Genomic DNA, 25,451 nt, shown 5'->3' on the forward strand with positions numbered 1-25,451 from the left:
GTGCATGGATTGTGATAAGAGTTGTATGTGCCCCTAATAAAATGATTAAAAAGGAAAGAGTTGTCATTGTGTTTTTAATGACTGATTTAGTCTTACCCAGCCCATTAGTCAACAGAAAGACCTCAGGGGCATGCCTTTAGACAAAGAGATGTGAAACGCTCACTGTTTGCAGATGACATGAGTATACATACACAGAACTCCACAGACTACAGAAAAAGACTGTTAGAAACAATTCCGATCCAAACCCCAACTTCATCCTTTAAAGAAAAGGAAAAACCAACCTCCTGTGGAGATGGAAGAGGCCCAGAGTAAGAAAAGAACTTTTCAAAAAAGAGGAACAAAGCATGAGGCCTTCCACTTCCTGACCACAAAACCTATCACACAGACACTGTAGTCAAAAGAGGTTGGTTCTTGTACACAGTTAGATACTGTGGCCAATGGAACAAGAGGGAAAACCCAGAAATCAAAGCATCCACTTACACCTAATTGATTTTTGACAAAGAACCCAAAACCCATTCAATGAAAAGGGCAGCCCTTTCAACAGATGGTGCTGGAAAACTTGGATCTCCATCTGCAAAAGAATGGAACAGGATCCATACCTCTCCCCATGTCCCCCAAACAAACTCAAGATGGGTTAGAGACCTATAAATGTAAATCCCAGAGCTGTACAGATCATCAATTAGAAATGGGGACAAACTTCAGGGCACACACAGACTACCAAATAAAATAAAGGAAGTAGACACAGTGGAAGACAAATTAGATGACTGGGACTGTTTAAAAATAAAACACTGGTGGGAGGGAGAGAAAAAAGAGGAACTGATATCAAGGGCTCAAATAAAGAGTAAATGTTTAGAAAATAATGATGGCAACAGATGCACAAATCTGCTTGGTACAATTGATGGATGGATTGTTATAAGAGCGGTAAGAGCCCCCAATAAAATGACCTTTCAAAAAGAAAACAAAAATAGTTTAGCCATTGTTCTTCCAGTCTCAAACTATTCAAGAATAAATGTCCATCTCTGTTTGTGAACTTTTTAGTCTGGAAACCTTAGCATGACTAATGGAGCTATTGTTCAGAAGCAAATTGCCTCTCTAAAAGTCATCAAGTAATTAAAAGCATTTAAGGGGAGAATGACTACACAGCTTGAACAGAATCAATGTCGCTCGACTGTACATGTAGAAATCATTGAATTGATCGACGTCTATTGTGCTGTGTATATTTTCAACAACAAAAGAAAATAAACATATAAAACAAATAAATGAATAAAAACAATGAATAAATGAAAAAACACACAAATAAATGAATAAAATACGCACATGAAAAGACTTCATCAGAAGAGGAAAACAAGGGGCACCATTTTAAACTTGTGTTTGTGGCCTCCCTCATCCAGATAATGTCTTTGAGCTCTTTGTCTCTCTTAAGATTAATAAATTAGGGGCTCACACAACTCTTACCACAATCGAGACATACATCAATTGTGTAAAGCACATTTGATTTTTAAAAAAAGACAATAAATGCTCTCTTTAAGTTAAAAAAAAAAGAAGTAAACCAAGAGAGCCCACGACTGGGAAAAAGTCTTTAGCAATGATTTCATGAATAAGGAAGTAATGATTAAAATTTATAGACCTCTGTGATATCTCAATACAAAAAAAAGACAATCCAATTAAGGTGGGCAATGGACATGAATAGACAATTCACAAGGGATGGCATTCGAATGGCTCACAAACACATGAGAAAATGCTCGTAATTACGAGCCATCCAGGAGTTGCAAATCAAAATGATGATTAGATATCCCCTTATCCCCACAATGATAGCCTAATTAAAAAACAAACAAACAATGAGAGTAACAAATGCTGGAGAGGCTGCAGAGAGACTAGAACTCTTATACACTGCTAGTGGGCTTGTAAATATGTACGACCATTGGGGAAAGTGATACGGCATTATCTAAAACTGAAATAGAAATGCCATACGACCCAGCAATGCCTTTGCTGGGCATATACTCCAAAGAAGTAAGAGAGAGAACATGAACTGATGTATGTTTTCCCATGTTCATTGCAGCAGAGTTAACAGTAGCAAGAAGCGGGCAACAGCCCAAATGTCCATCAGTAGAAGAATGGATAAAGACACACTGGTATCTACACACACGAGACTACTCTGCACTTCCTAAAAAATAGCGATGAAACCATGCAACACCTCGGGACAGGGATGGATTTAGGAGCCATTATGTTGAGTGGTGAAGTTAGTCTATCACAAAAGGATACATACTTGGAGTCCATTGCGTTAAGGAGAAACACCAAGAAAAAGGTAGACTACTGCTCTCAGGACGTGCAGTCTTTTCACGCTGTCTCCCAGGCATCGAGGTGGAGATCCTCCTCGTGTCCAGGAAACATCGATCACATCCTTTATATGTACCTGTTAAAATACACTTTATCAGAGGAGACCTCATCTCAGCTGGGGTCCATTTTTCAAGACGGGGGGAGAGGGAGACCATTCAGTGGCTGCCACACAACATTGTGCTAAGATCACCCCAAATCAACAGACACTCTTACAAGAGTGATAAGCGAAACATACTCAAAATCCAAGTCAAGATGAAGGGGCGGGGTGGGGGGGGCATGTGTGTCCTGGAGAAGGTGAGTACACTTCCTCCGGTGGGTAAATGGGGTGAAACAACCTCCCACTGGGGAAAGAACCACCTAATGAAACTTATATAGAACCCAAGGGGTATTCATATGCCCAACACTGGGTATCTAATTGGACACTTGTGACCTAGTTTCTAGCCATATCTTGGTGACCTAGGCTGTGTGCTATAGAGTACTGGGACTTTAGACTCTGTCCTTTCAAGGCACACAGCATCCTTCATAGGCCACACCAGAAATGTAGAAACCCCACAAAGTGAACTGGGCTTCATCTCAAACTCACCTGTAGCAGATTTAAGGAAGTGATCTACTGTCTTGGACTTAAGGATCAAACACCTTAGTGTGAGAAGAAGCAGAAGACAGCTATTTCAAAGCAATGCAGTTGTTAGACTTTGATTCGGATCTCTTGCTTTGAGGATACCCAGTGAATGGTGGCCTGGGACTTTGTGGCAGTTACATAATCTTCTGTCAACTTGAGCCAAGGGGTGGAGTCTCGCCTGTCAATCAGGTTGCAGCTTGATGACTTCATTTGGAGGCATGCAGGATATAAATAGCTCACTGGAGGCCAGAGCACTCTCTCTGCCTTCCCTTTCCTGCTGTTGAGACACTCAGAGAGCTAGAGGAGACACATGGAGACGTGCGTCAGCATTGAGATGCTTCCACTGCCACTGGACTCACAAGACCTTCTGCCCACTGGCCTGTCATCTACCTGAATTCGGTATCATCGCATGTGCTGCGCGAGTCTAAAGAGAAATTTATGGACTAGTATTAGACATCTCGGCTAATATCGGACTTACAGACTTGATCTGAATGGGCTGGGATGTCTTCTCGATATACAATTGATCTTTTTATATAAAGAGTTTTCTTACACACACATGAGTGTATATGAATTGGTTTCTCTAGTCAACCCGGACTAATGCAGACTACCATATATTTATTATTTTAATGCTCTCCTTGCTTTCTTAGGACACATATTAGTCTGATAGGCATGTTTCTGCCTCTGTGAATGAGTGTTATTAGAAGTTTTCCCCTATCAACAACCCCCCTTGCTTGTGTAAATATGTCTAGTCATTTAAGAGTTTAATCTGAACAAGTAAAAAATGTATGTATTTTGTTCTGAAATATCCCTTTTCTCAACAGTATTTTAAATTCTATGCCATTGCCTACATTGATGACACGATCAGTAGAATTATCTTATGCTCCAGGGGGATGAATTATAATGTTCTCTATCAAAATATGATGATGATGTCTCTAAAGTGAACCAGAGATATATAAATCATAATTACAGGGATGGGTTTGGGGTTCCCATTTAATTCTAGCCCCCAATATAAGAATATTCAGTTCTTATGATATAACCTTACTCAATACTCGCCCTCATGGAGAGATCACTGAAGATAAGGCTGTGATAGAAAAATGTGGTGAAAAAACCAGGTGGTGCCCAGCTATCAGAAAGAATAGCATCTGATGTCTTCAAGGTTGGTCTTAAAACAACAAGCCATCTAAGTGAGGCATCAACACAATCCACATGAAGGAAGCACCCCAGCCTGTGCAATCCAAAGATCAAAAATAATAAAATCCAAATTTGCAGGAGGGAACAGTATCCAAGCTTAAATTCTGAGCACTTGTTTTGAAGAAGGGATGGATGAGAACAGAAATGCAAAATCCACTTTCAGTGTCTCCATGTGGATTAAGTCTCCCCTAAAACCTCTCTAACAATAGTTCAGGGATGTGAATAGTCATGTGTATTAGACAGGGTTCTCTAGAGAGATAAAACCAGATTGCCGATACACACACACACACACACACACACACACACATTTATTTATTTATAAAGATAGTTAGATATATAACACAAGAAATGAACTGTTAAATTATATACAGATAGATATATAATACAAGAAATGAACAGTTAAATTATAAAGCAGTAAAAATGGCTCAGTGCAACTCACTTCCATGAGAGAGTTGTGAGACACTAGCAGTTCTTCAAGTCTTGAGGGCCGTCAGGTAGTCCTCTGTAGAGAGAGAACTAGGCTATCCCAGCACAGGCAGCAAACAGCAAGGCAGGTCACCAACCATCAGCCAGGTCACCAACTGTCAGTCCCCAGCTCCAGAGATGTAAATTTCAATTATGTGGGTTTAAAGGGACCTCAACTTACAGCGACACAGTCCACAGGCTAGGCGTCCCACTGGTAGTGTACCCTTTAAATTGAGGCACAGAACAAGCAAGGCACACTGGTCTGATGATTACAGAGCGAGAGACAAGAAAAGTGAGGCTCACTGAATCATTTATCTCTGTGCCCTTCAATTAATCCCACTTGTGTCTATCAGCCAGGCTGGCACAATAAACTAATCTCACTATGCTATCAGACAGAGAGCATTGTAAAGTAAACCATGGCAGATGCAGTTAAGCTAAAATCTAAAACTGTATTGTTTGATTTTCCTTTTGACCCATTTTAAAGTGTTTTTGAAGCTAGGCATAAGGTTTTCAGCGACTTCTTCCTTTGAAGTAGAGAGCCAAGTTCTTCCTCAACGCCTGTTTTCAGTCTGGAATCTCTGCTGAAACCTGTTCACTCTGGGTGACCCTGCTGGCATTTGAAATACCAGTGACATGGCTTCCAGCATCTCAGCAACCCACAAGCTACCACCGTATGACAAACTGACAGACAAGGTTGAAGTTGTCAAGGATTTTGTCTTGCTTGGATCAACAACCAATGCTCATGGAGGCAGCAGTCAAGAGGTCGATAGAGGGGAGGAGACGAGCCAGCCAGAGTGTAGTATAGCACTGATGAAACATATAACTTTCCTCTGGTTTTTTGATACTCCCCCACCTCCCACTAGCATGATCCCAATTCTACCTTACAAATCTGGCTAGACCAGAGCATGTACACTGGTACACATAAGAGCTGGGAATCCAGGATGGATAAACCCCCCAGGACCAATAATGAGATTAGCAATACCAGGAGAGTAAGGGGAAGGTGGGGGAGAAAGGGGGATCTGATAATAATGATCTACATATAACCCTCTTTCTGGGAGATGGACAACAGAAAAGTGGGTGAAGGGAGACATTGGTCAGTGTAAGACATGACAAAATAATAATAATTTATAAATTGTCAAGGGCTGTGCAAGGAGGGGAAAAATGAGGAGCTGATACCAAGGGCTCAAGTAGAAAGAAATTGTTTTGAAAATGATGATGGAAACAAATGTACAAAGGTGCTTGACACAATGGATGGATGTATGGATTGCGATAAGAGTTGCACGCGCCCCCCAATAAAATGATTTTATAAAAAGAGGTCAAAAGAGGCATTGCCTTGGGTAAATCTGCTGCACAAGACCTCTTCAGAGAATTGAAGAGCAAGGATGTCACTTTGAAGACAATGGAGTCCCTGACCCAAGCCAGGTTCTTCTCCATTGCATCATATGCATGTGAAAGTTGGATGTTGAATAAGGAAGAATGTAGAGGGGTAGATGCATTTGAATTGCGGTGCTGGAGAAGACTATTGAAAGTGCCATGGGCTGCTATAAGGACAGACCGATCTGTCTTGGAAGAAGTATGACCAGCATGCTCCTTAAAGGCAAGGATGGTGAGACTTCATCTTAGATACGTCGCACTATTGTCAGGAGAGACCAGTCCCCGGAGACGGCCATCATGTTTGGTAAAGTGGAGGAGCGGTGAAAAAGAGGAAGGCCCTCGATGAGATGGAGTGACACAGTGGCTGCAACAGTGGTCTCAGGCACAGGAACAATTGTGAGCGTGGCCCAGGACCAGGCAGCGTTTCGCTCTGTTGTGCATGGGGTCACTTTGGGTCAGAACCTACTCAATGACATCTGACAACAAAAACAACAACAATCAAGTGATTTAAAGTTTTAATAGTTTGTGCTTTCTTTTGACTGAGGTTTTTCTCTGTTTTGTTTCATCATTGCTGTTGTTTGATTTGTGTTTTGTGTGGTTTTCTTTTCTTTTATAAAAAATTAATTGCTTTTATTGGGGGCTATGATATCTCTTATCACAATCCATACATTCATCCATTGTGTCAAGGACATTTGTACAAATGTTGTCATCATCATTGTCAAAGCATTTTCTTTCTGCTTGAGCCCTGTATGTTTTTCTATATATGAATCCAGGAGAGGTAAATCTATAGAGGCAGTAACCGGATTGATAATGCCCTAGGGCCATGGCAGGGGAGATCGGAGGGCAATGGGAAGCTGACAACAATGAGTACCAGAAGAAAAATTTCCAAAATTGATTGTGATGATTAGATTGTGTGGTATGTGAATTATGTATCAAACTATTTAAAAAGCCTTCTTAGTTCAATATGAAATGTTTGTTTTCCAAAATTGCTCACATGGTAAATCTTTCATGTGGATGAACCAGTATCATGCAATTAGAACTAGTCTGAAGACAAAGACTTCAGGAGGAACACCTCCAGGAGGTGTTCATGGTGCTAGATTTATATCAGGATCTGCCTATATCGAGAGGCACAGTGTGTGTGTGTGTGTGGGGGGGGAAACAAAGTCTGGTGAAATCATATACATTTCTAATTATTCTTAAAATTAAAGGAGAAAACTAATTGGTAGATTAAACACATAGCAGTGTTTAAATGAATGGCACCTAAATAGAGGGAAAAAGGACAAAATCGCAAGACTGATGGCATTCACTTTTGCCAGTTTATGGATGAATGAAGAAGGTAGCTTCAGGATCACAGGGTATTTGTTAGTCAGCTCTTTGAGAGAAAGATGCGGCTCTCTACTCCTGTACGATTTCCAGTCTTGGAAACTCACAGGGGCAGTTCTCCCTTGTCCTCTAGGGTTGCTAGGGGTCGATGTCAACTCAATGGCAGTCTTTGGTTTTGAGTTTTGTCGATTATTTATATATGGTAGTGGCAATTATTTTCTTTAAATGTGATCACGAAGAAACACGGAGAAGGAAGATGAGAAGAGTTTTCAACATCAAAGTGAAGATGAAACATTACAATTAATGTCCAGCAAGGTGGAATGGAAATAACAGCAGATCCACATGAGAAAACATTATTTGGTTGGCTTGAAAATAGATCCAAGTTCCTGAGTGTCTCTTTCATCTAAGACTCGCAAGTTCTGACTCCTCTATACTTTCACCTCCAGGTGTCTTCCAATGGCCACTAGGGCCTGGTTTAAGGTCCGTCTTGTGCGACACTTTTATTTCTTCCAGCTTGGTCCAGTCAAGTCTGCCTATCTTCTTTGTGTAGCACCTATGGCTGTGCCAATCTTCAATCAATATCACCAAAAGAGCCACCAGGACCAGTCCTGCAATGCTCAACTGGATCAAATTCCCTACCACGTAATCCTGATGCATGGTATCTAGAGACATAAATCAAAGAGAGGATTAGTTGTTGGTCATATCCCACCACATTCCATCCCCAGATTCCTGACATGGGAGCTCATTTCTCTTATTGACTTCCCCAAATATGGCCCCACTCTGGCTCATTTCAATGAGGGCATATACTCATGAGAACCATATTTATCTGTTTATCTGGGTCGGTGGGTGAGCAGTTAGGATTCTCAGGGGAAGAAAATGGCCACGGAGAGGTTGTGCTTGCCTTTTATTCCCTCCCCAGTTGTCCATTTTCCTGAAGGTCTGATCATATACCTGCAACATCCCCATAGATCCCCCACCCTTGATTCTCTACTGTATACCTTCTTGGCCCCACATAACAATGTATATATTCTTCTCTCGTTTATGATAAGGATGCACCATTGCTGGTACCTGGAGAGTAGGTCAGGGAAAAAAGTGAGATACACTTGTAGTTAGGTGCCATTGCGTTGGTTCTGACACATATCAACCTGAGGGACAACAGAATGAAGCACTTCCTCCTCCGGGGCCATCCTCACAATGGCTGTCATGCTTGAGTCCATTGTCCCAACCACGGTGTCAGTCCATCTCATGGAGGGCCTTCCTCTTTATCGATGTCTCTCTACATAACCAAGCAAGATGGCCTCGTCTTGAGTCCCCTGATAACGTGTCCAAAGTATGTGAGAAGTCTCCTTAGCCCTGCTTCTAAGGATGGTGTGAATAAGGGTTGTATCTTCTCATTATGCTTATTCAATCTATGTGCTGATCAAATAATCGGAGAAGATGGATTATATGAAGAAGGAGGTGGTATCAGGATTTGAGGAAGGCTTATTAACAACCTGAGATACGCAGATGGCACACACACATTGCTTGCTGAAAGTGAGGAGGACTTGAAGCACTTGTTGATGAAGATTAAGGATGGTAGCCTTCGGTATGGATTACAGCCCAGTGTGAAGAAAATTCAAATCCTTATAACTGGACCAATTAGGTAACATCATGATAAATGGAGAAAAGATTGAAGTTGTCAAGGAGTTCATCTTTCTGGGATCCACTATCAATGCTCATGGAAGCAACAGTCAAGAGCTCAAACAATGAATTGCATTGAATAAATCTGCTGCACAAGGCCTCTTTAGGGTTTTGAAAAGCAAGGATGTTAGTTTGAGGACTAGGATGCGCCTTACCCAGGCCATGGTATTCTCAGTAGCTTGATTTGCATGTGAAAGTTGGACATTGGGTAAAGGAAGACCAAAGAAGAATCAATGTATTTGAATTGTGGTGCCGGTGAAGAACATTGGCAGTACCATGGACCACCAAAAGAATAAGCTAATCTGTTTTGGAAGCATATGGTCAGAATGCTACCGATAAGCAAGAATGGCAAGAAAAATTTAGGTCACGTTAATTTTCTCTGTTGAGTGATCATTTGCAAGGCCTTGCTGCTCACTCAAAAATTTCCTTCACTTGTTATATGGATCAGATAGATCCATGTTTCCCTCAAGGGTGTTATATTGTTAGCTGCCCTCAATTTGGCTCTGATTTATGGTAATCTTATGCATAATGGGAGAAAGATGTAAAGAGTTAGAATCCTGGAAATTCACAGGGAGCAGTTCTACCCTGTCCTATAGGATCACTATGAGACAGTGTCAACTTGATGGCAGTGAGGTGTGTGTGTGCGCGCGTGTGTGTAATAAGAATAAAAAAGCTTATCGGTCCTTTCATGATCCTTAGAGCTGAATCCATTGTTGTATCCAGGAGATCTCTTCTTTCAGCACTATAGCCAACATGGGTGAGTCATTTTGGCTTTTTTTTTTTAATACTGGGTAGTTTTATATTGGGAGGAGCCCTGGTGGTGTCCTGCTTATGAGTTGGGCTGCTAACTTCAAAGTCTGCAGTTTGAACCACCAACCACTCTGCAGGAGAAAGATGGGTTTTTCTGCTTCCGTAGCGTTATAGTCTCTGAAACTCACAAGGGCTATTCCATCCTGTCCTATAGGGTCACTATGAGTTGGCATTAACTCGATGGCAGTGAGTTTGGTCTTTGTTTTTTATTTGAATTTGATATGGTCTAATGGATAACGTTTCAAAGAAAGGGAATTTTGGAACACTTTATTGTGCTCCGGTGGACCATGTACAAGGAGGCGGTCATTGGAACAGAACAAGGGGATGTTGAATGGCTTCAAATCAGGAAAGGGGTTGTGTCAGAGTGATATCTTTTCACCATACTTGTTCAGTCTCCTTGCTGAGAAAATTATCTGTGAAGCTGGACTGTATGAAGAAGAACATGGCATGAAGATTGGAGGAAGGTTTATTAACTATCTCCAGTATGCAGATGGCACAACTTTGCTTGCTGAAAGCAAAGAGGATTGAAACACTTAATGAAGATCACGGACTACAGCGTGCAGCGTGGATGACGATTCCATGTAAAGAGAGCCAGAATCCCCCCCAATAGATCAATGGACAACATCATGGTCAACGGAGAAAAGAGGGAAGTTGTCAAGGATTTCAATTTACTTGAATCCACAAGCAGCTCTGATGGAAACAGCAGTCAAGAAATCTAAGGTATCACACTTGGAAAATCTACCGCACAAAACCTCGTTAAAGCATTGGAGATCCAAGAGGACACTTTGAGGAGCAAGGTACATCTGACCCAAGTCATGATACGTTCATAACCTTATAGGCACTTGAAAGCTGGACATTAAATCATGAAGATCGGTTTATTTAATGCATTTGAATCATGGGGTTGGTGAAGAATATTAAAGGTACCAGGGACTACCAGAAGATCAAACCAATCTGTCATAGAAGAAGTGCAACCAGGATGCTCCTTAGAAGAGACAATGGTCAGACTTCATCTCAAGTATGTTGGACATGGAATCAGAAGACACCAGTCCCGGGAAAAGGGCGTTATGCTTAAGAAAGTAGAGGGGCAGCCAACAAGAAGCCCCTCGAGGAGATGGACTGACACAGTGGTTGCCGCAATGGGGCCCAAGCACAATCGTGAGTACGGGTCCAGACCAGACAGTGCTTCCTTCGGTTGTACACAGAGTGGTTATGAGTCGAAGCCAACTCGACAGCACCTAACCACCGAACAGCATGCAGCCTGGTTAGGAAAACTGCCCATAACAAAATACACAAATACCGATATATTCAAGTTAGATGCTTTATCCACGTACAGGTGAATCACGAATTCCTCAGCTCACAATTCCACCTCAAGAGGTGGGAAGGGACGTGGCCTAACAATTCCTTTTAGCCATACATCTTATAATTTACTGTAGTAATATTAAAACAGGAAAACCACATTATGAACTCAATATTTGAAGGAAGAAGCATTTAATACCACTAAATGAATAGGTAGGTAGATATATGTATAGATCTAGGTAAAGGCATGGGCTTTGATGGATTGATACAATCGCCGCCACAATGGAAGCAAACATTCTAACTCTCATGAAGATGACACAGTTCCCAGGCAGCTTGTCATTGTGTTAGCCGACTTGATGGCAACTCACAAGAGCAACAATGCGTGAGTATAGATGTAGGTAAAGAGAGGTTGTTGTTGTTGGGTGTCACTGTGTCCATTTTGACTCACAGGGACCCAAAGTGACAGAGTAGAGCTGTTCCTTCCATTGGGTTTGGGTAGTTGCATAATTGCACTTGAAGATACATAAAAGTGTAGGGTGGTCGCCAACCTGTCAATCCGATCATAGACTGATGGCACCTCCTAGTGGGCATGGCCTTCTCCTTAGGGGACCTAGGGACTCTCCACCCCCAACCCAACCCCCATCTCTGTCTTGACCTTTCTGCTCACTGACCCTGAGATCTGCCAGAGCCCTTCACTTTTCTCCACCGACTTGGGATCCACATGACTTTGCACTCACAGGCCTGTGATCTTCCTGCATCCTGCATCATTGCAGGTGACTGCGTGAGCCTCAAGAGGGATGGACTTGTATCAGATTTATAGACTTGAATTGGACTGAGCTGGGCTGGATTCTTGATAGATGATAACTTCTTATTATAAAGCTCTTTCTTACACAGATCTGAGCGTCACTGGATTTCTTTCTCTAGTCAACCCAGCCTCACTCAGGGTCTCCTGGTTATAATCATTACAGAAGCAGATTGCCACATCTTGTTCCTGCTGAGCTTCTGGGTAGGTTAGAACCCCCAGTTTGGGGGTTAACTCTGAGTCCTTAAATGCTGCATCACCAGGATTATATACTCACTGCTATTGAGTCAATGTTGACCTATCGCGACCCCATGTGGGTTTCAGAGTCTGTAACTCTTTACAGGGGTAGCAAGCCCAGTCTTCCTCTTGAGGAGCTGCTGGTGGTTTCGAACTGTGAATCATGTGGAGTACCGCCCAAAGAGTAACCACTACACCACCAGGGCTCCTCACCAGGACTATGTATCCCTGTATAATTATGCCTATGTACATATGTTAGTGGACTAAGCCTAGAATGAGGTCTCCTTCTCTTGAAAAAAAAAAGCATGCCTAAATAATACAAGGGAATATCATACGAATAGGAAAACACGTGAAAGCATTTCCATAAATCCTTGGCCATTGAGTCAATTCCAACTCAGTATCCATGGGAGAAAGCCCTTGTGATCTATCTGTCCTTGGAGAGATTACAACCTAGGAAACCCAATGGGACAGTTTCACGCTGTCTTTTAGGGCATCTCTGGTGGGGAACAGACTCAATGGCACACACGCACACATAACACCACGGTCATCTTTACAGAAGCTGAAAGTCAGGTCTTTCTCCCATGGAACCACACCGGGTGGATCCAAACCACCAGGAACATTTCATAAACCAAATATGGCATCAAAGTAAAGGGCACAATCCATGATGGCCTAAAATTTTAGGATAATTCGTCGTAACCTATAGGAGGCTATAGAATCTGTGTGGGATGATAGGATGTGCCCATATTAAGAGCCCCGCTGGTACTTCTGATAAGCACTGGACAGGACATCCAAGTGCAAGGTCTGTGGCTCACACACACCAACAGCTCAATGGGAGAAGATTCACATCCTCGGACATCCTACGGGTCAGCATAGCACTGGCTGACCATAGCACTGGCTTTGGTTTGGTGTTGCTTTTGGGGACCTACCTTGGACAACAAGCTCCAGGACATTGCTAGGAGAGGACCAGACATAAGGGCTGGCGTTGTACCAGCCGTAGCACCTGTAGCTCCCTGAGAAGCTGTAGTTCACGGGACCCAGGCTGAAGTTGTTTTGCTGTCCTTCATTTGGATGTTGGAGTATGTCCACTGCCCCCTCCTTCGTCAGTGAGAATCTGTCAAATGGGGTGTTAGCAGAAGAACTACATCGGAAGGAAATGGTCTCTCCCAGCATCACCACAGAGTCCGGATCCACTGTGAGGGAGGGTTTGTCATACGCTCCTAAAAGAGAAGAGAGGGGGGCTGTTAGTGGGTGTGTCCTTTCTCCATCAGCCCCGCCCACTGTTTTGGATTCTTACAAAGAGAAGCGAAGATGCTGGTTCAGGAACTGAAGTTCCTCTAAGGCAGTGGTTCTCAACCTTCCTAATGCCGTGACCCTTTCATACAGTTCCTCATGTGGTGGTGACCCCCCAACCATAAATTTTTTTGTTGCTACTTCATCACTGTCATTTTGCTACTGTTATGAATCGGGCGACTTCTGTGAAAGGGTCATTCAACCCCCAAAGGGGTTGCGACCCACAGGTTGAGAACCGCTGCTCTAAGGTGAATTCATTGGGGAGTCGGTGGGGGGAGGAGAGACACATTCTTTTGTTTTGTTTTTTTCTTTAAAGTGATACTATATTGGGTGAAAGTTTGCTTCCCACTCAACCGTTTCTGCACAAGTTCCTCTGTGAAACTGCTTACATATGCTCTTCACAATGCAGGAGCTCCCTCAAGATTTCCAAATGGGTTGTTCCATTTGCATCCTTCTGGTTTCCCTCCCCACTTGCATTCCCACCTTTGTTTAAAAGTAATTATTGGCTGTTTGGTCTCATCTTGGTGATTTTTTAAAGGGGCACAGTCATGAGTGATGATCCTTATTTTCCAGCCCAATTTATTCTTTAGCTACAGGTCTCATTGAAGTTCAAGATTTGATGAAGATCTCAGGGTCATCATTTTGTGAGTCTTCTAGTCTCCTAGTATGATAGATCTCATTATTTTTATTTTAGGAATGTGAGGTTCTAGTCCACATCATTGTCCCATTGTATCAGGGTCCATCTATTTTAGCCCTGATTAGAACCGTCTGTAGTGGTAGTTAGGAACTCTGGTGACCTAGTGTTTATGGGCTGCGATCCACAAGGTCAGCAGTTCAAAACCACCAGATGCTCCTCAGGACAGAGATGGGGCTTTTTACGCTCATTAACAGTTACAGTCTTGGAGACACACCAGGGAAATTCTATCCTGTGCTATAGGGTCACTGAGAGTCGAAATTGAGTTTGGGGTTTTGATTGGTTGTGGTAGCTGGGCACCATCTAGTTCTACTGGTCTCAGGGTAGAGGGAGACTCTTTGTCCTGGAAATTAATTTCTATTTTAAACCTTGAGTTTTCTTCTTCTTCTTCTTCTTCTTCTTCTTCTTCTTCTTCTTCTTCTTCTTCTTCTTCTTCTTCTTCTTCTTTTTGCTCCAGAGCAGCAGAGACCAAGAGCTGTATTTTAGATGACTTCTCCCAAAATTTGAAACCCCCATTCGCCACCTACCAAACTAGACTGCAGACCTGTGAACTATAATATGCCAATTGACTGAGATGTCCCGTAAGACTATGGTCATTAATTCTTCAGACTCAGAAACCCAATCCCACAAGATGTTTGGCTATGTCTAAGAAGTATCTGTAACTGTCCCCTGTGTGTTTTACTAGATATCTGGCTCAAATTCTTGCAGACAGATTGAGAAGGTCAGCCGTCCATGGGGCTTAGAAGACACACAGTTTTCAAGAGATACATATCTGGTCTTTAAAGACAGAAAGAACAGCCATATGTTGGGGGTGGGAGTGGGGAAAGAAGAGATGGTACACAAAGTTTGAGGAGCAGTGTCAGGAGCCAAAGGAGACATTGTGTAAAAAGAATGCCTGGAAAGGGATTGGGGTTGGGGTGGGGTCCTGGATGGCATAAATTGCTTGGGCTTGGACACCAGCGAAAAAAGAACCGGTTATCCTTCAATAAGATCAATAAGATCATAGTCACTGATCAACTCTGCATAATTCTACTCTGAAGCACACAGGGTCACTATGGGTCAGAATCAGCTAAACAGTCATGGTGGAAACTGGGAGTGCACCTCAGGCCATCTAAGGACTGGGCTTAAAGCCGTGGGTTATTGACGGCTGAGGGAGGGCCATCAACAAGATGGACTGACATAATGTCTGCAACAATGGGATCAAGCACAGGAACAATTGGGAGGATGGCGAAGGCCTGGGCAGTGTTTCCTTCTGTTGTGCAGAGAGTCACTATGTATTTGTAACAGACTCGATGACACCTAACAACAACAACAACAACAACAAGAATATAATTTCACTGTTCAGATATGTCACATTATGGTTATCTAGTTATCTTCTATGGACATTCAGGTCATGTCCATTGTTTGGCTATTGTGAAACATGCTGCAATGAACATTAGTGTACATTTTGCTTTCTACAAGGAGAAATGGTCTCTTGCTATTTGGCTACAACATGAGGGGACCTTGGAAACATGCTGTGGTGAAATAAGTCAAAAGGACCAGTGGACGATTTCCCTTATGCGAAATATTTAGAACGGAAAAATGTGTATGTATTTCATTAGTGGTGGCATAGTGGGTTATGAGTTGGGCTGCTAACCAAAAGGTCAGCAGTTTGAAACTATTAGCCACTGTGCAGGAGAAAGACGAGGTTTTCTACTCCTGTAAAGAGTTAACGGTAGAAACACACTGGGGGTAATTCTGCTCTGTACTGTATAATTGCTATGAGTCAGAATTGACTACACAACTTAGGATAGTGTCAACTTGGCTAGGCCCTGATTCTCAGTGATTTGGCAGATACAATGTAATCATCCCTCATTATGTGATCTGATGTGAGAAACCCATCAGTCGAAAGGCCGGTCCATTGGAAGGCAATTCGTTGAAAGCCAATCATTTTCTTTGAAGCAGTTTATTTGAAACTGTACCCAATGTATTTGGATGCTGATAAAGTTTGCTTTCTCATGACCTGGTAGCCAACTTACCATAAATAGTTCCAGATATATGAAAATTCACCATAATATCATCTCAAATGTTTTTATGTTAATCTAAAATAATTCTAAAGAATGAAGTCTAGTTCTGTCCTTCACCTTCCTGCTGGCTGACTCTGGTGACCCTGTGATGTTACCACCACCATTGGATCCACACGACTTTGCATCCATCAGCCTGTCATCTATCTTCCTGCATTAGTATTGGACTTATGGATTAGTATTGGACTGGGCTGGGATGTTTTCCTGTTATATAATTACTTCTTAATATAAAGTTCTTTTTTAAAAGCATTTTATTAGGGACTCATACAACTCTTATCACAATCCATACATACATCAATTGTGTAAAGCACATCTGTACATTCTTCACCCTCATCATTTTCAAAGCATTTGCTCTCCACTTAAGCCCTTTGCATCAGGTCCTCTTTCCCCCCATCCCTCCCTGCTCCCCCTCCCTCATGTAAAGGTCTTTCTTACACATTAAAAAAAAATGAAGTCTATTAAAATTTCTCTTTTTTAAAAGGATCATAGCTGCTGGATGTCTCCTTACCACTCACGACCAAATCCAGGGCGTCACTGTGTTCTGACCAGCCATTGTATTTCCTGTATTGGCAGTGGTAACGTCCTGCAGAGTGTGGATCCATGGGGTGAAAGGTGAATTCAGCCTCCTCCTGTAATCCCAGTTTTGATTGTACCACCTGGTACTCAGAGTTTCTCCGAATCTCCAGGTGGTACAGGTATGCCTCAGGAGTCCCCTTGCACAGCACCTTGACGGTGCCATTCCAGGGAATCAAAGAACGTGGCGCTGCAGAGATGATGGGAATGGGAAAGTCCCCTGGAAGAGAAATGGAGCCCAGATGCCACTGAGTTGACACGGAGACATAACACACACGAGTACACACACACACACACACACACACACACACACACACGAAATAGAGCTCAGCTGGATCTGAGCTGACATGAAACATTTATATTTCTGTGCCATCAAGTTGATTCCAATTCATAACAACTTTATAGGACAGAGTAGCACTGTTTGTTTGTTTGATTTTAAAGCAGTTTTATTGGAATATAATTCCCGTCTCATACAAGTCAAAGGTTCAGTTGCATCAAGAAAAGTTACGCAACCATCATAATTAGTTTTAGAACATTTTCTGTGTTCTCTGCAGAGTAGCCCTGTTTTTTTAAAAAAATATTTTATTAGGGACTCATACTCCTATCAAAATCCATAATACATCAATTGTATAAAGCACATTTACACATTCATTACCCTCATCATTCTCAAAAACATTTGCTCTCCACTTAAGCCCCTGGCATCAACTCCTCATTTTTTCCCCTCTCTCCCCGCTTCCCCTCCTTCATGAACCTTTGATAATTTATAAATTATTATTTTGTCATATCTTACACTGCCTGGTGTCTCCCTTCACCCACTTTTTTGTTGCCCGTCCCCTAGGGAGGAAGTTATATGTAGATCCTTATAATCGGTTCCCCTTTCCACCCCACCCTTCCTCCACCCTCCTGGTATGGCCACTCTCACCACTGGTCCTGGAGGTATGATCCGCCCTGGATTCCCTGTGTTTCCAGTTCCCATTTGTACCAGTGTACATCCTCTGGCCTAGCCAGATTTGTAAGGTAGGATTGGGATCATGGGGTGGGGGGTAGGGGTGAGGAAGCATTTAGGAACTAAAGGAAAGTTGTATGTTTCATCGTTGCCACACTGCGCCCTGACTGGCTTGTCTCCTTCCCGCGGCCCTTCCATAAGGGGATGTCCAATTGGTTACTGATGGGCTTTGGATCTCCACTCCACACTCCCCTTCATTCACAATGATATGATTTTTTTGTTCTGATGATGCCTGATACCTGATCTGCTCAACACCTCGCGATCTCACAGGTTGATGTGCTCTTCCATTTCAGCTTTGTTGCTTCTGAGCTAGATGGCCGCTTGTTTACCTTCAAGCCTTTAAGACCCCAGATGCTATATCTTTTGATATCCAGGCATCATTAGCTTTCTTCACCCCATTTGCTTGTGTACCCATCTGACTTCAGCAATCATATTGGGGAGGTGAGCACACAATGATATGAATTTTTTGTTCTTTGATGCCCTCAGCACCTCGTGATCATGCAGGCTGGTGTGCTTCTTCCATGTAAGTTTTTTTGGAGTAACCCTGTTTTATGGAGTTCCCCAAACTGTAAATCCGTATGGGAGCAGATCACCCGTCCTTTCTCCTGAGGAGGCCCCGGATGAGTTTGAGCCACTAGCCATCTGCTCAGCCTAGGATCACCAGTTTTCTTGTCTTGCCCTGCCTTCCCTTCCCCTCCCCTCCCTTCCCTTCCCTCCCTCCCTCCTATTCCTGCCTGTCTGCATCATGTGTGTAATGACTATTCTCCTATGCCACCTAGATTTGATCTCTCACATGCATCATCAGACCTGCTAGTTCGGCCTTTATCCTGTGGGCCACACATCGTAACCGATGGTCATAAGCATGTGCATTCTACAATGAACACCTCACATTCCCATACCACTCGTTTATTCTGAAGGCACTAGCCAGGTCTGTTCAGGTTAGGGTTGCTTCATCTTGATGCAGATAGGCCTTACAAAAGCAGGAACCTGTGTAAGATGGAAAATTGTCGGACGGAAAACAAACATTTTTCTCACTAAATGCATGCTGGAAAAATGGCAGGGCTGCACTCTGTGATCGGTGGAAGACTTTCAAGACCTGGAAAAACACGATCGTTCCATCAAACTCTATCTCTCACAAGCTTTGCTATTCATGTATACACATATCTGTGTAGATGTAGCCCCCTGATGACGTCGTGATTACACGTCGGACCACAAATCTAAAGGTCAGCGGTTCGAACCCATTAGCAGCTCCAAGGGAGAAAGATCAGGCTTTCTCTTCCCTCAAAGTGTTAGCGTCTCAGAAACTCACAGGAGACGTTCTACTCTGTCCTATAAGGTCACCGTGAGTCGTAATCAACTTGATGGCAGAGAGTTTTTGTTGGGTTTATAGTTCACAGTTACCATTAGTCAGTTTCAGCTCCTGGAGACCTCATGTGTCAGCAGGCTCCATAGGGGTTTCCAGGGCTGATCTCTAGGCCTTTCTCTGGAGGCTCTGGGTGGACTCGAACCACCATCCTGCTGGTTAGTAACTGCAGTGCAGGGAATTATTGATGTCTCTTCTAGCCATCGCTTGTCCTTATTACTCCTATCAAATGGCTCTTTCCTGGCAAGTCTGGGTAAGAATGCGGGGGAGATGCTGATTTGATTATACGATTCAGCTGTGAGTGAGGGTGAACAGCGTTAATTGCGATGGCCATCTTGCTGGGTATACTGTTGTGGTTAGGTGCCATCGGTCGGTCCCGACCCATAGCGACCCCATGGAGAACAGAATGAAACACGGCCTGGTCCCGTGCCATCCGCACCATTGTTCTTAGGGGTGAACCCATCAGTGAAGTCACGGTGTCCATCCATCTTGTCAAGGGCCGTCCTTTTTTCCCCAGCCCCTCCACTTTACCAAGCATGATGTCCTTCTCCAGGGACCAGGCTCTCCTGATGACATGTCCAAAGGAGGTGAGATGAAATCTTGCCTTCTTTGCTTCTCTGACTGCCTTTCTTCCAAGTCAGATTTGTTCATTCTTCTGGCCATGATACTTTCCATAGACTTCCGGGTATTAAAGGAGCCAGCTCAGAAGCAGGGTATGAGACTCCCAGCGGGAGAGGAGATCCAGGAGTCTGCATCTGGTTTGCCTCTCTTCCTGACTTCTGGTTCTGGGGGCTTGAGTGGTGGTCTGCCACTTGACCTGATTTCACCAGCATATGCAGCCGGGGGATGAAGAAGAGCCTCCGTCGGGGGTGGGAACCATCTGGCCTCGAGGCTGTAAAGGGCTCTCAGAACAACCAATGCCAGCTAACACCACACCCTGCACCAAAGAGAAGGAGTTCCGGCCATCACACTAGGGGTGAGTTCATTAAAGCTGTGACCCGTATGACCTGCGGATGATGTTATAAACATCCAAATGGCCCTTGCCAGATAAAACTTCCCCATCAGATGGATGACTGAACTTGCAAACCCACAACCACACGGGTCCTTTTCCTTCCACTGTGAGTTCCGTGTGGCCATTGCAGTCACTCCCAGAGCCCTGGGACACAGAGACTCTACAAAGGAGAGGGGTGGCGCCTGGTATGAGGGATTATGGAGTGGCATAACATTTTCTATGTTTGGGATATCTTTAATCTCCATCTTCTCGTGTGTGTGTGTGTGTGTATGAATTTTTGTATCCATTTGGAACTGTATTTTTTTTCCTAAAAACATATATTTCCACAGTAGCTTAGCAATGACCTTGGAAAGCTCTATCTGTAGATCCATGATAGATATATGATAAGTAGATAGATGGATGGGTGGATGGATAGATAGATAGAGAAAGAGAGAAAGATCAAGTCTCCTATGGGTTTCTTTGGGGAAACCTGACAGATGATTGGGTTTATTTGATGGTTGACTGCAGAAGAGTCATAGAAGGAAGATAGCCTGTTTGTATTTTTTAAAAATGCAAATAGGGCCTGGAGGAATTAAAATCAATCAAACAAACAAAAGCTACCCAAGACAATCCATACTCTACAGTTTAGAACAGTGGTTGTCAAACTTCCTCATGACGCCACCCTTTTGTACAGTTCCTCATGTTGAGGTGACCCCACCACCATACAATTATTTTCCTTGTTACTTCATAACTGTAATTTTGCTACTGTGATGAATCGGGCGACCCCTGTGAAAGGGTTGTTTGACCCCCAAGGGGGTCACAACCCACTGGTTGAGAACCGCTGGTTTAGAAAGCGCTGGATGAGGGATGGCCATGAAGTTCACAGCCATTAGGGGGTCAATTTGTTGCTGCGGTGAAAGAACAGAGGGTAGGGCCTTGGAATTAGGTAATGCCCCTTTAAACAAAGTGGGATAATCAGGATGTAGAAACTAGTGATTTCCCGTAGGGCAGGATGGTGGAAACTAGTGATTTCCCACAGGGCAGGATGTTGGGCAATCTGAGATGACTCCTGACTCTCACTCCTGCAGTTGAGACATTCAGTGAAACAGAGATCTCTGGTGGACACAGCCAATCAGAGACAATGGTTGGAGACCCAGGTCTAAGTGTGATTAGTCTGAAGGGTCTGGGGGATACCAAGGTGGGATGGCAAGTTTTCAAAGGGAGGGAGCTTGTAAGAACAACTAGAGTGGGTGGAAATTTGGAATTAATTCCGCTGTTAGAGAAGTGGTTCTCAACCTGTGGGTCACGACCCCTTTGGGGGTGGGGGTTGAACGACCCTTTCACAGGGGTTGCCCAATTCATAACAGTAGCAAAATGACAGTGATGAAGTAGCAATGAAAATAAGTAGCAATGTGGGGGTGGTCACCACAACATGAGGAAGTGTATGAAAGGGTCTCGGCATTAGGAAGGTTCAGAACCACTGCTTTGTAGTATCACACCAGTCCTGCTAACCAGAGCTGAGGGTCGAAGGGGGTCTCGGGGAGATTAAGGAATCACTTACAGTCTTGTGCCTGAATCCTCTGTCCCAGACAGAGAACTGGAAGAGAGAGAAATTAATGAAAATTAACCTCTTGTTTCTAATCCCTCTCACAAAGGCCCCTCCAAAGATGACACGCGGTTGTTGGTTGCTGTCTAGCTGATTCTGACCCAGGGCCATCCACATGTGCAAACCAGAACCACTCCATTGGACTTCCAAGGCTTTTTGGTGACAGACTGCCATTCCTGTCTTCCAAGGTGCCCCTGGGTGAGTTCGAACTGCCAGTCTCACAGATATTAGTAGACTGCCTAACCATTCACTGCACCACCCAGAGACTCCATAACAGTGAGCATAGATAGGTCAAACCTTTGAATCTTCTGGCACAACAAACTCTTCTTTGCCTAATCTTATCAAAAACCACTCCAAATGGTGACCAAGGAAACCCAAACTCACTGTCATTGAGTCAATACTGACTCACAGTGGCCCGATAGGACAGGGTAGAACTGCCCCTGTGGGTTTCCGAGACTGTAATTCTTTACAGGAGTAGAGAGCCAACTCTTTCTCCTGTGGAGCGGCTGGTGATTTCAAACTGCTGACCTTGTGGGTCATAGTCCATGGTACAACCACTGCACCACCAGGGTGCGCAGATGATGACATGCAGGGGAAACACTATTGTTTCTTCAGCAACAGACACGGCTCTGAAGGTCATCCTTTGTATTCATTTTCTTTTCTTTTAAACAGTTTTATTGGCACTTCCTCCATATATTATATAATTCGATAGTTCAACCATATCAAGAAGAGTTGTATAATCTCTACCACATTCCCGCCATATTCATTGGTATTCATATAAGTTGTGTGCTTTTTTTCCATTTTGGCAAAACGATACAACACAAAACTTTCTCCAAGACAACAAATTCTACATGTCCAGTTCAGTGCCATTGATTATACTCTTCACATTGTCCAACCATTATTGAAATCCCTCTCCAAATGGTTCCACCACCATTAACAAAACTCAATTTCCCCTAAGCAAAAACTCTTCCTTCTTCACCCATGGTAACCATAGCTCAAGTTTGGTTTCTTTTATTTATCTTTTAATTAGTTTCTTGGCACAATAGTCACTTATCCTACACTTCCATAGTTAAACCACTTTTAAAAATAGTTATATATACATCACCACAATCAGCTTTAATACACCAGTAATACGTCAGCCCCTAAGATTTTCTATTGAAGCACTGGTCCCACCATAGATAACTAGTGCCCCCGCCACTCCCAGACAGTTTTCCATAGACAGAACACAGGCAATGGAACCTCCCAAAGCTAGCTTGGACTTGGAAAGGGGCAAAGGTACAGATATCTGCTCAAGAGTCATTTCTCTAGTAAGGAAATCAGCATCTCTTGGTCATCCATCTACTGGAGGAAGCGAGTCTTCTTAGTAAGAGAGACTGTGACTTGCATGGGATCCCCCGTCCACCCCTCTGAGCCACTTCCATTTCAACCCACGCTGGTTTTAGGACTCACCAAGGTAGAGAAGGTTGGTGTCTTTGAAGACCATGATGCTGACCCGGGCTTTGGGTGGGTCACATTTGCTTTGTGACTGTCTTCAAAGTGTGCTGAGATCCACAGGAAGTGTGTGAGGTCAGAGTCTCTCAGCAGAGAATTTCTACACCCATTTCCCCAAAGGAAAGAGGAACAATTCTTTCCTTAAACACTCACTTCTGGGTTGCTCCTGAGTGAGGGCAAGAAGAGCTCTTTCTGTGCATGTTTCAAGCCACAGGTGAGTGTTTTCTGCAAACCAGGGGTGTAACGGACATTACATTGTCATCTTCAGATGATCGCTCACATCCAAATGGAGGAGCCTGGCACAGAGTATGAAGTAGATACCTTATAGACATTTAAAAATGTATTGAAAAAAATTTATATTTAGCATTAGCGAGCCAGACTCCATTGAAGATGATTCCAATTTTGTTGGCAACATCTAAGGTAGTGTAGTCCGGAGCCAGTAGAACATACACCTTATTCTTGTTGTCATGCCTGATCATTGACCGTGACCACATCAATGTCATAGAGCTTCTTCATAGCCTGTTTCATCAGTGTTGTTGGCCTTGACATCCACCATGGACACAGTGTGTTATCTTTGATGGAACATGCGGTCAGGGGGAAATTAATAATGGCATGGTGGTTAAACTTGTTTATTCGGGCGGGGGGGGCGGCATTCTTTGAGAATATCTGGGCTACCTTCTTAGCCTCAGGTGGGTGACATGTGGATTTTCTTTTTAGTGAGGCTGTGGATGCCTTTCAGCATGGCCTCTGAGGTAGTTTTTTGTGCCAACCTGTCCAATAAACAAATGTGGGGTTAATTGAAGGGCGGAGGGATAAATGGCTCAGTGAGCATCTCATTTCTTGTTCTTGCGTCTCTTGCTTTGTGATGGTCGGACCAGGGTGAAGCTGCCTTAACCAGTTCCCTGATTCAGCTGGCAAGGCTCACTTCCTGCAAGACATCCCTGAGGAGAAACCGCATGGACCTATCCTGATGCAGCCCTGGGTGTTGGAGCTGCTGTGTGGAGACACCTGCCAGCTCTGAGATGCTTACACAAATTCACTGATTCAGCTATCCTCCTGCAGTCAACATCATAGTGTGTGTTTTGTGAGATGAAGGAGGACTTTGTGGATTGGTGTCAGACATATGGGGTAATGTTGGACTTGTGGGCATGGGCAGCACTAGGTTGGGATATTTTCTTGATGGGCACTTAGCCTTTATGTAAAACTTTCTCTTATACAGGAGTTTCTGTGGATTTGTTTCTCTAAAGTACCCAGACTAACACAGCCTCCTTGGCCTTTAATACCTTTGCTTGACTTCAGTTTTGGGAGAGCAGGGGCTTCCTTCTTTGCCTCTGCACCATCTTTGTAAAAAGCCAGAGATTTTCCTGATGGGACCATCAATCAAAAACCATGTGTCAAACAAAATGTGTGTGTGTGTGGGGGGGTGCTTCTGTCGTTAAGTGGCACACGTAGGGCATCTCTATTGCTGTATGTGCAGAATCGACATCAAGAGATTTCGGAAGCATAATTTTTTTTGACACATGGTTTTTGAACGTTGGTCCTGGCGCCCTAAAAAAAACAAAAACAAAACAAAACACAAACAAACCCATGTGTCTTTGCCTGTTCTCAACCCTAGAGTCCTCACTCAGTGTATATTGTTAGAGTGGAATAATTTTCTCAGGAGGTATTTAATATCTCTTAGAAACCAAGAAAGGAACCTCCCATATTTCTTTTGGCTGTAGACTCTTGGGTATCACTAATATTTCAGGTCAATATTCCACCTCTCTCATGTTTGTTGTAACACATTTCAACTTGCCTTCCAACTCAGTAAGTGTTTTGCATTCCTGACTCGCTCTTGTCTTTTTTTAAAAAAAAACCAGTTTCATTAGCATTTCATCTACATGTCCTATAATTCAATATGTCACTCGTCAAGAAGAGTTGTATAATCATCACCCCGATTCCATTCTAGAACATTTCCTTCTGCCTTGTACTCATTGTTGTTGGAATTACTTTTTTTTCTGAATTGTGGCAAAAATATACATAAAAAAACATTCCCGATTGAACAACTCTACATGTATGCCATTGATTTTACTATTCATGTTGTACAACTATTATTGATATCCTTTCCCAAATGATTCCACCACCATCAACATAAACTCAATGTCCCCTAAGCAACACCTCTTGCTCCTTCACCCGTGGTGACCATTGGCCAAGTTTGGTTTCCTTTTTGTAGAGGTTTTCTTGACATAGCATTCACATAC

General features: G+C 43.3%; 1 protein-coding gene and 1 pseudogene across 1 annotated transcript in view; one reads left to right on the forward strand and one right to left on the reverse strand.

Annotated features, from left to right (window-relative positions):
* Positions 1-23,203, reverse strand: part of LOC142432596 (leukocyte immunoglobulin-like receptor subfamily A member 6) — a 74,307-nt gene extending 51,104 nt beyond the window's left edge. The window contains 8 exon segments of the mRNA XM_075537823.1: positions 7,744-7,841; positions 7,844-7,861; positions 7,864-7,971; positions 12,025-12,029; positions 13,027-13,351; positions 16,690-16,974; positions 21,676-21,711; positions 23,170-23,203. Of these exon segments, the coding sequence (XP_075393938.1) occupies positions 7,744-7,841; positions 7,844-7,861; positions 7,864-7,971; positions 12,025-12,029; positions 13,027-13,351; positions 16,690-16,974; positions 21,676-21,711; positions 23,170-23,203 (909 nt within the window).
* Positions 23,204-24,635: 1,432 nt separating this feature from the next.
* On the forward strand, positions 24,636-24,762 carry LOC142432953 (U11 spliceosomal RNA; annotated as a pseudogene).
* Positions 24,763-25,451: the final 689 nt, after the last annotated feature.

Source organism: Tenrec ecaudatus, chromosome 18 (genome assembly GCF_050624435.1).
Source record: "Tenrec ecaudatus isolate mTenEca1 chromosome 18, mTenEca1.hap1, whole genome shotgun sequence".
Lineage (NCBI taxonomy): Eukaryota > Metazoa > Chordata > Mammalia > Afrosoricida > Tenrecidae > Tenrec > Tenrec ecaudatus.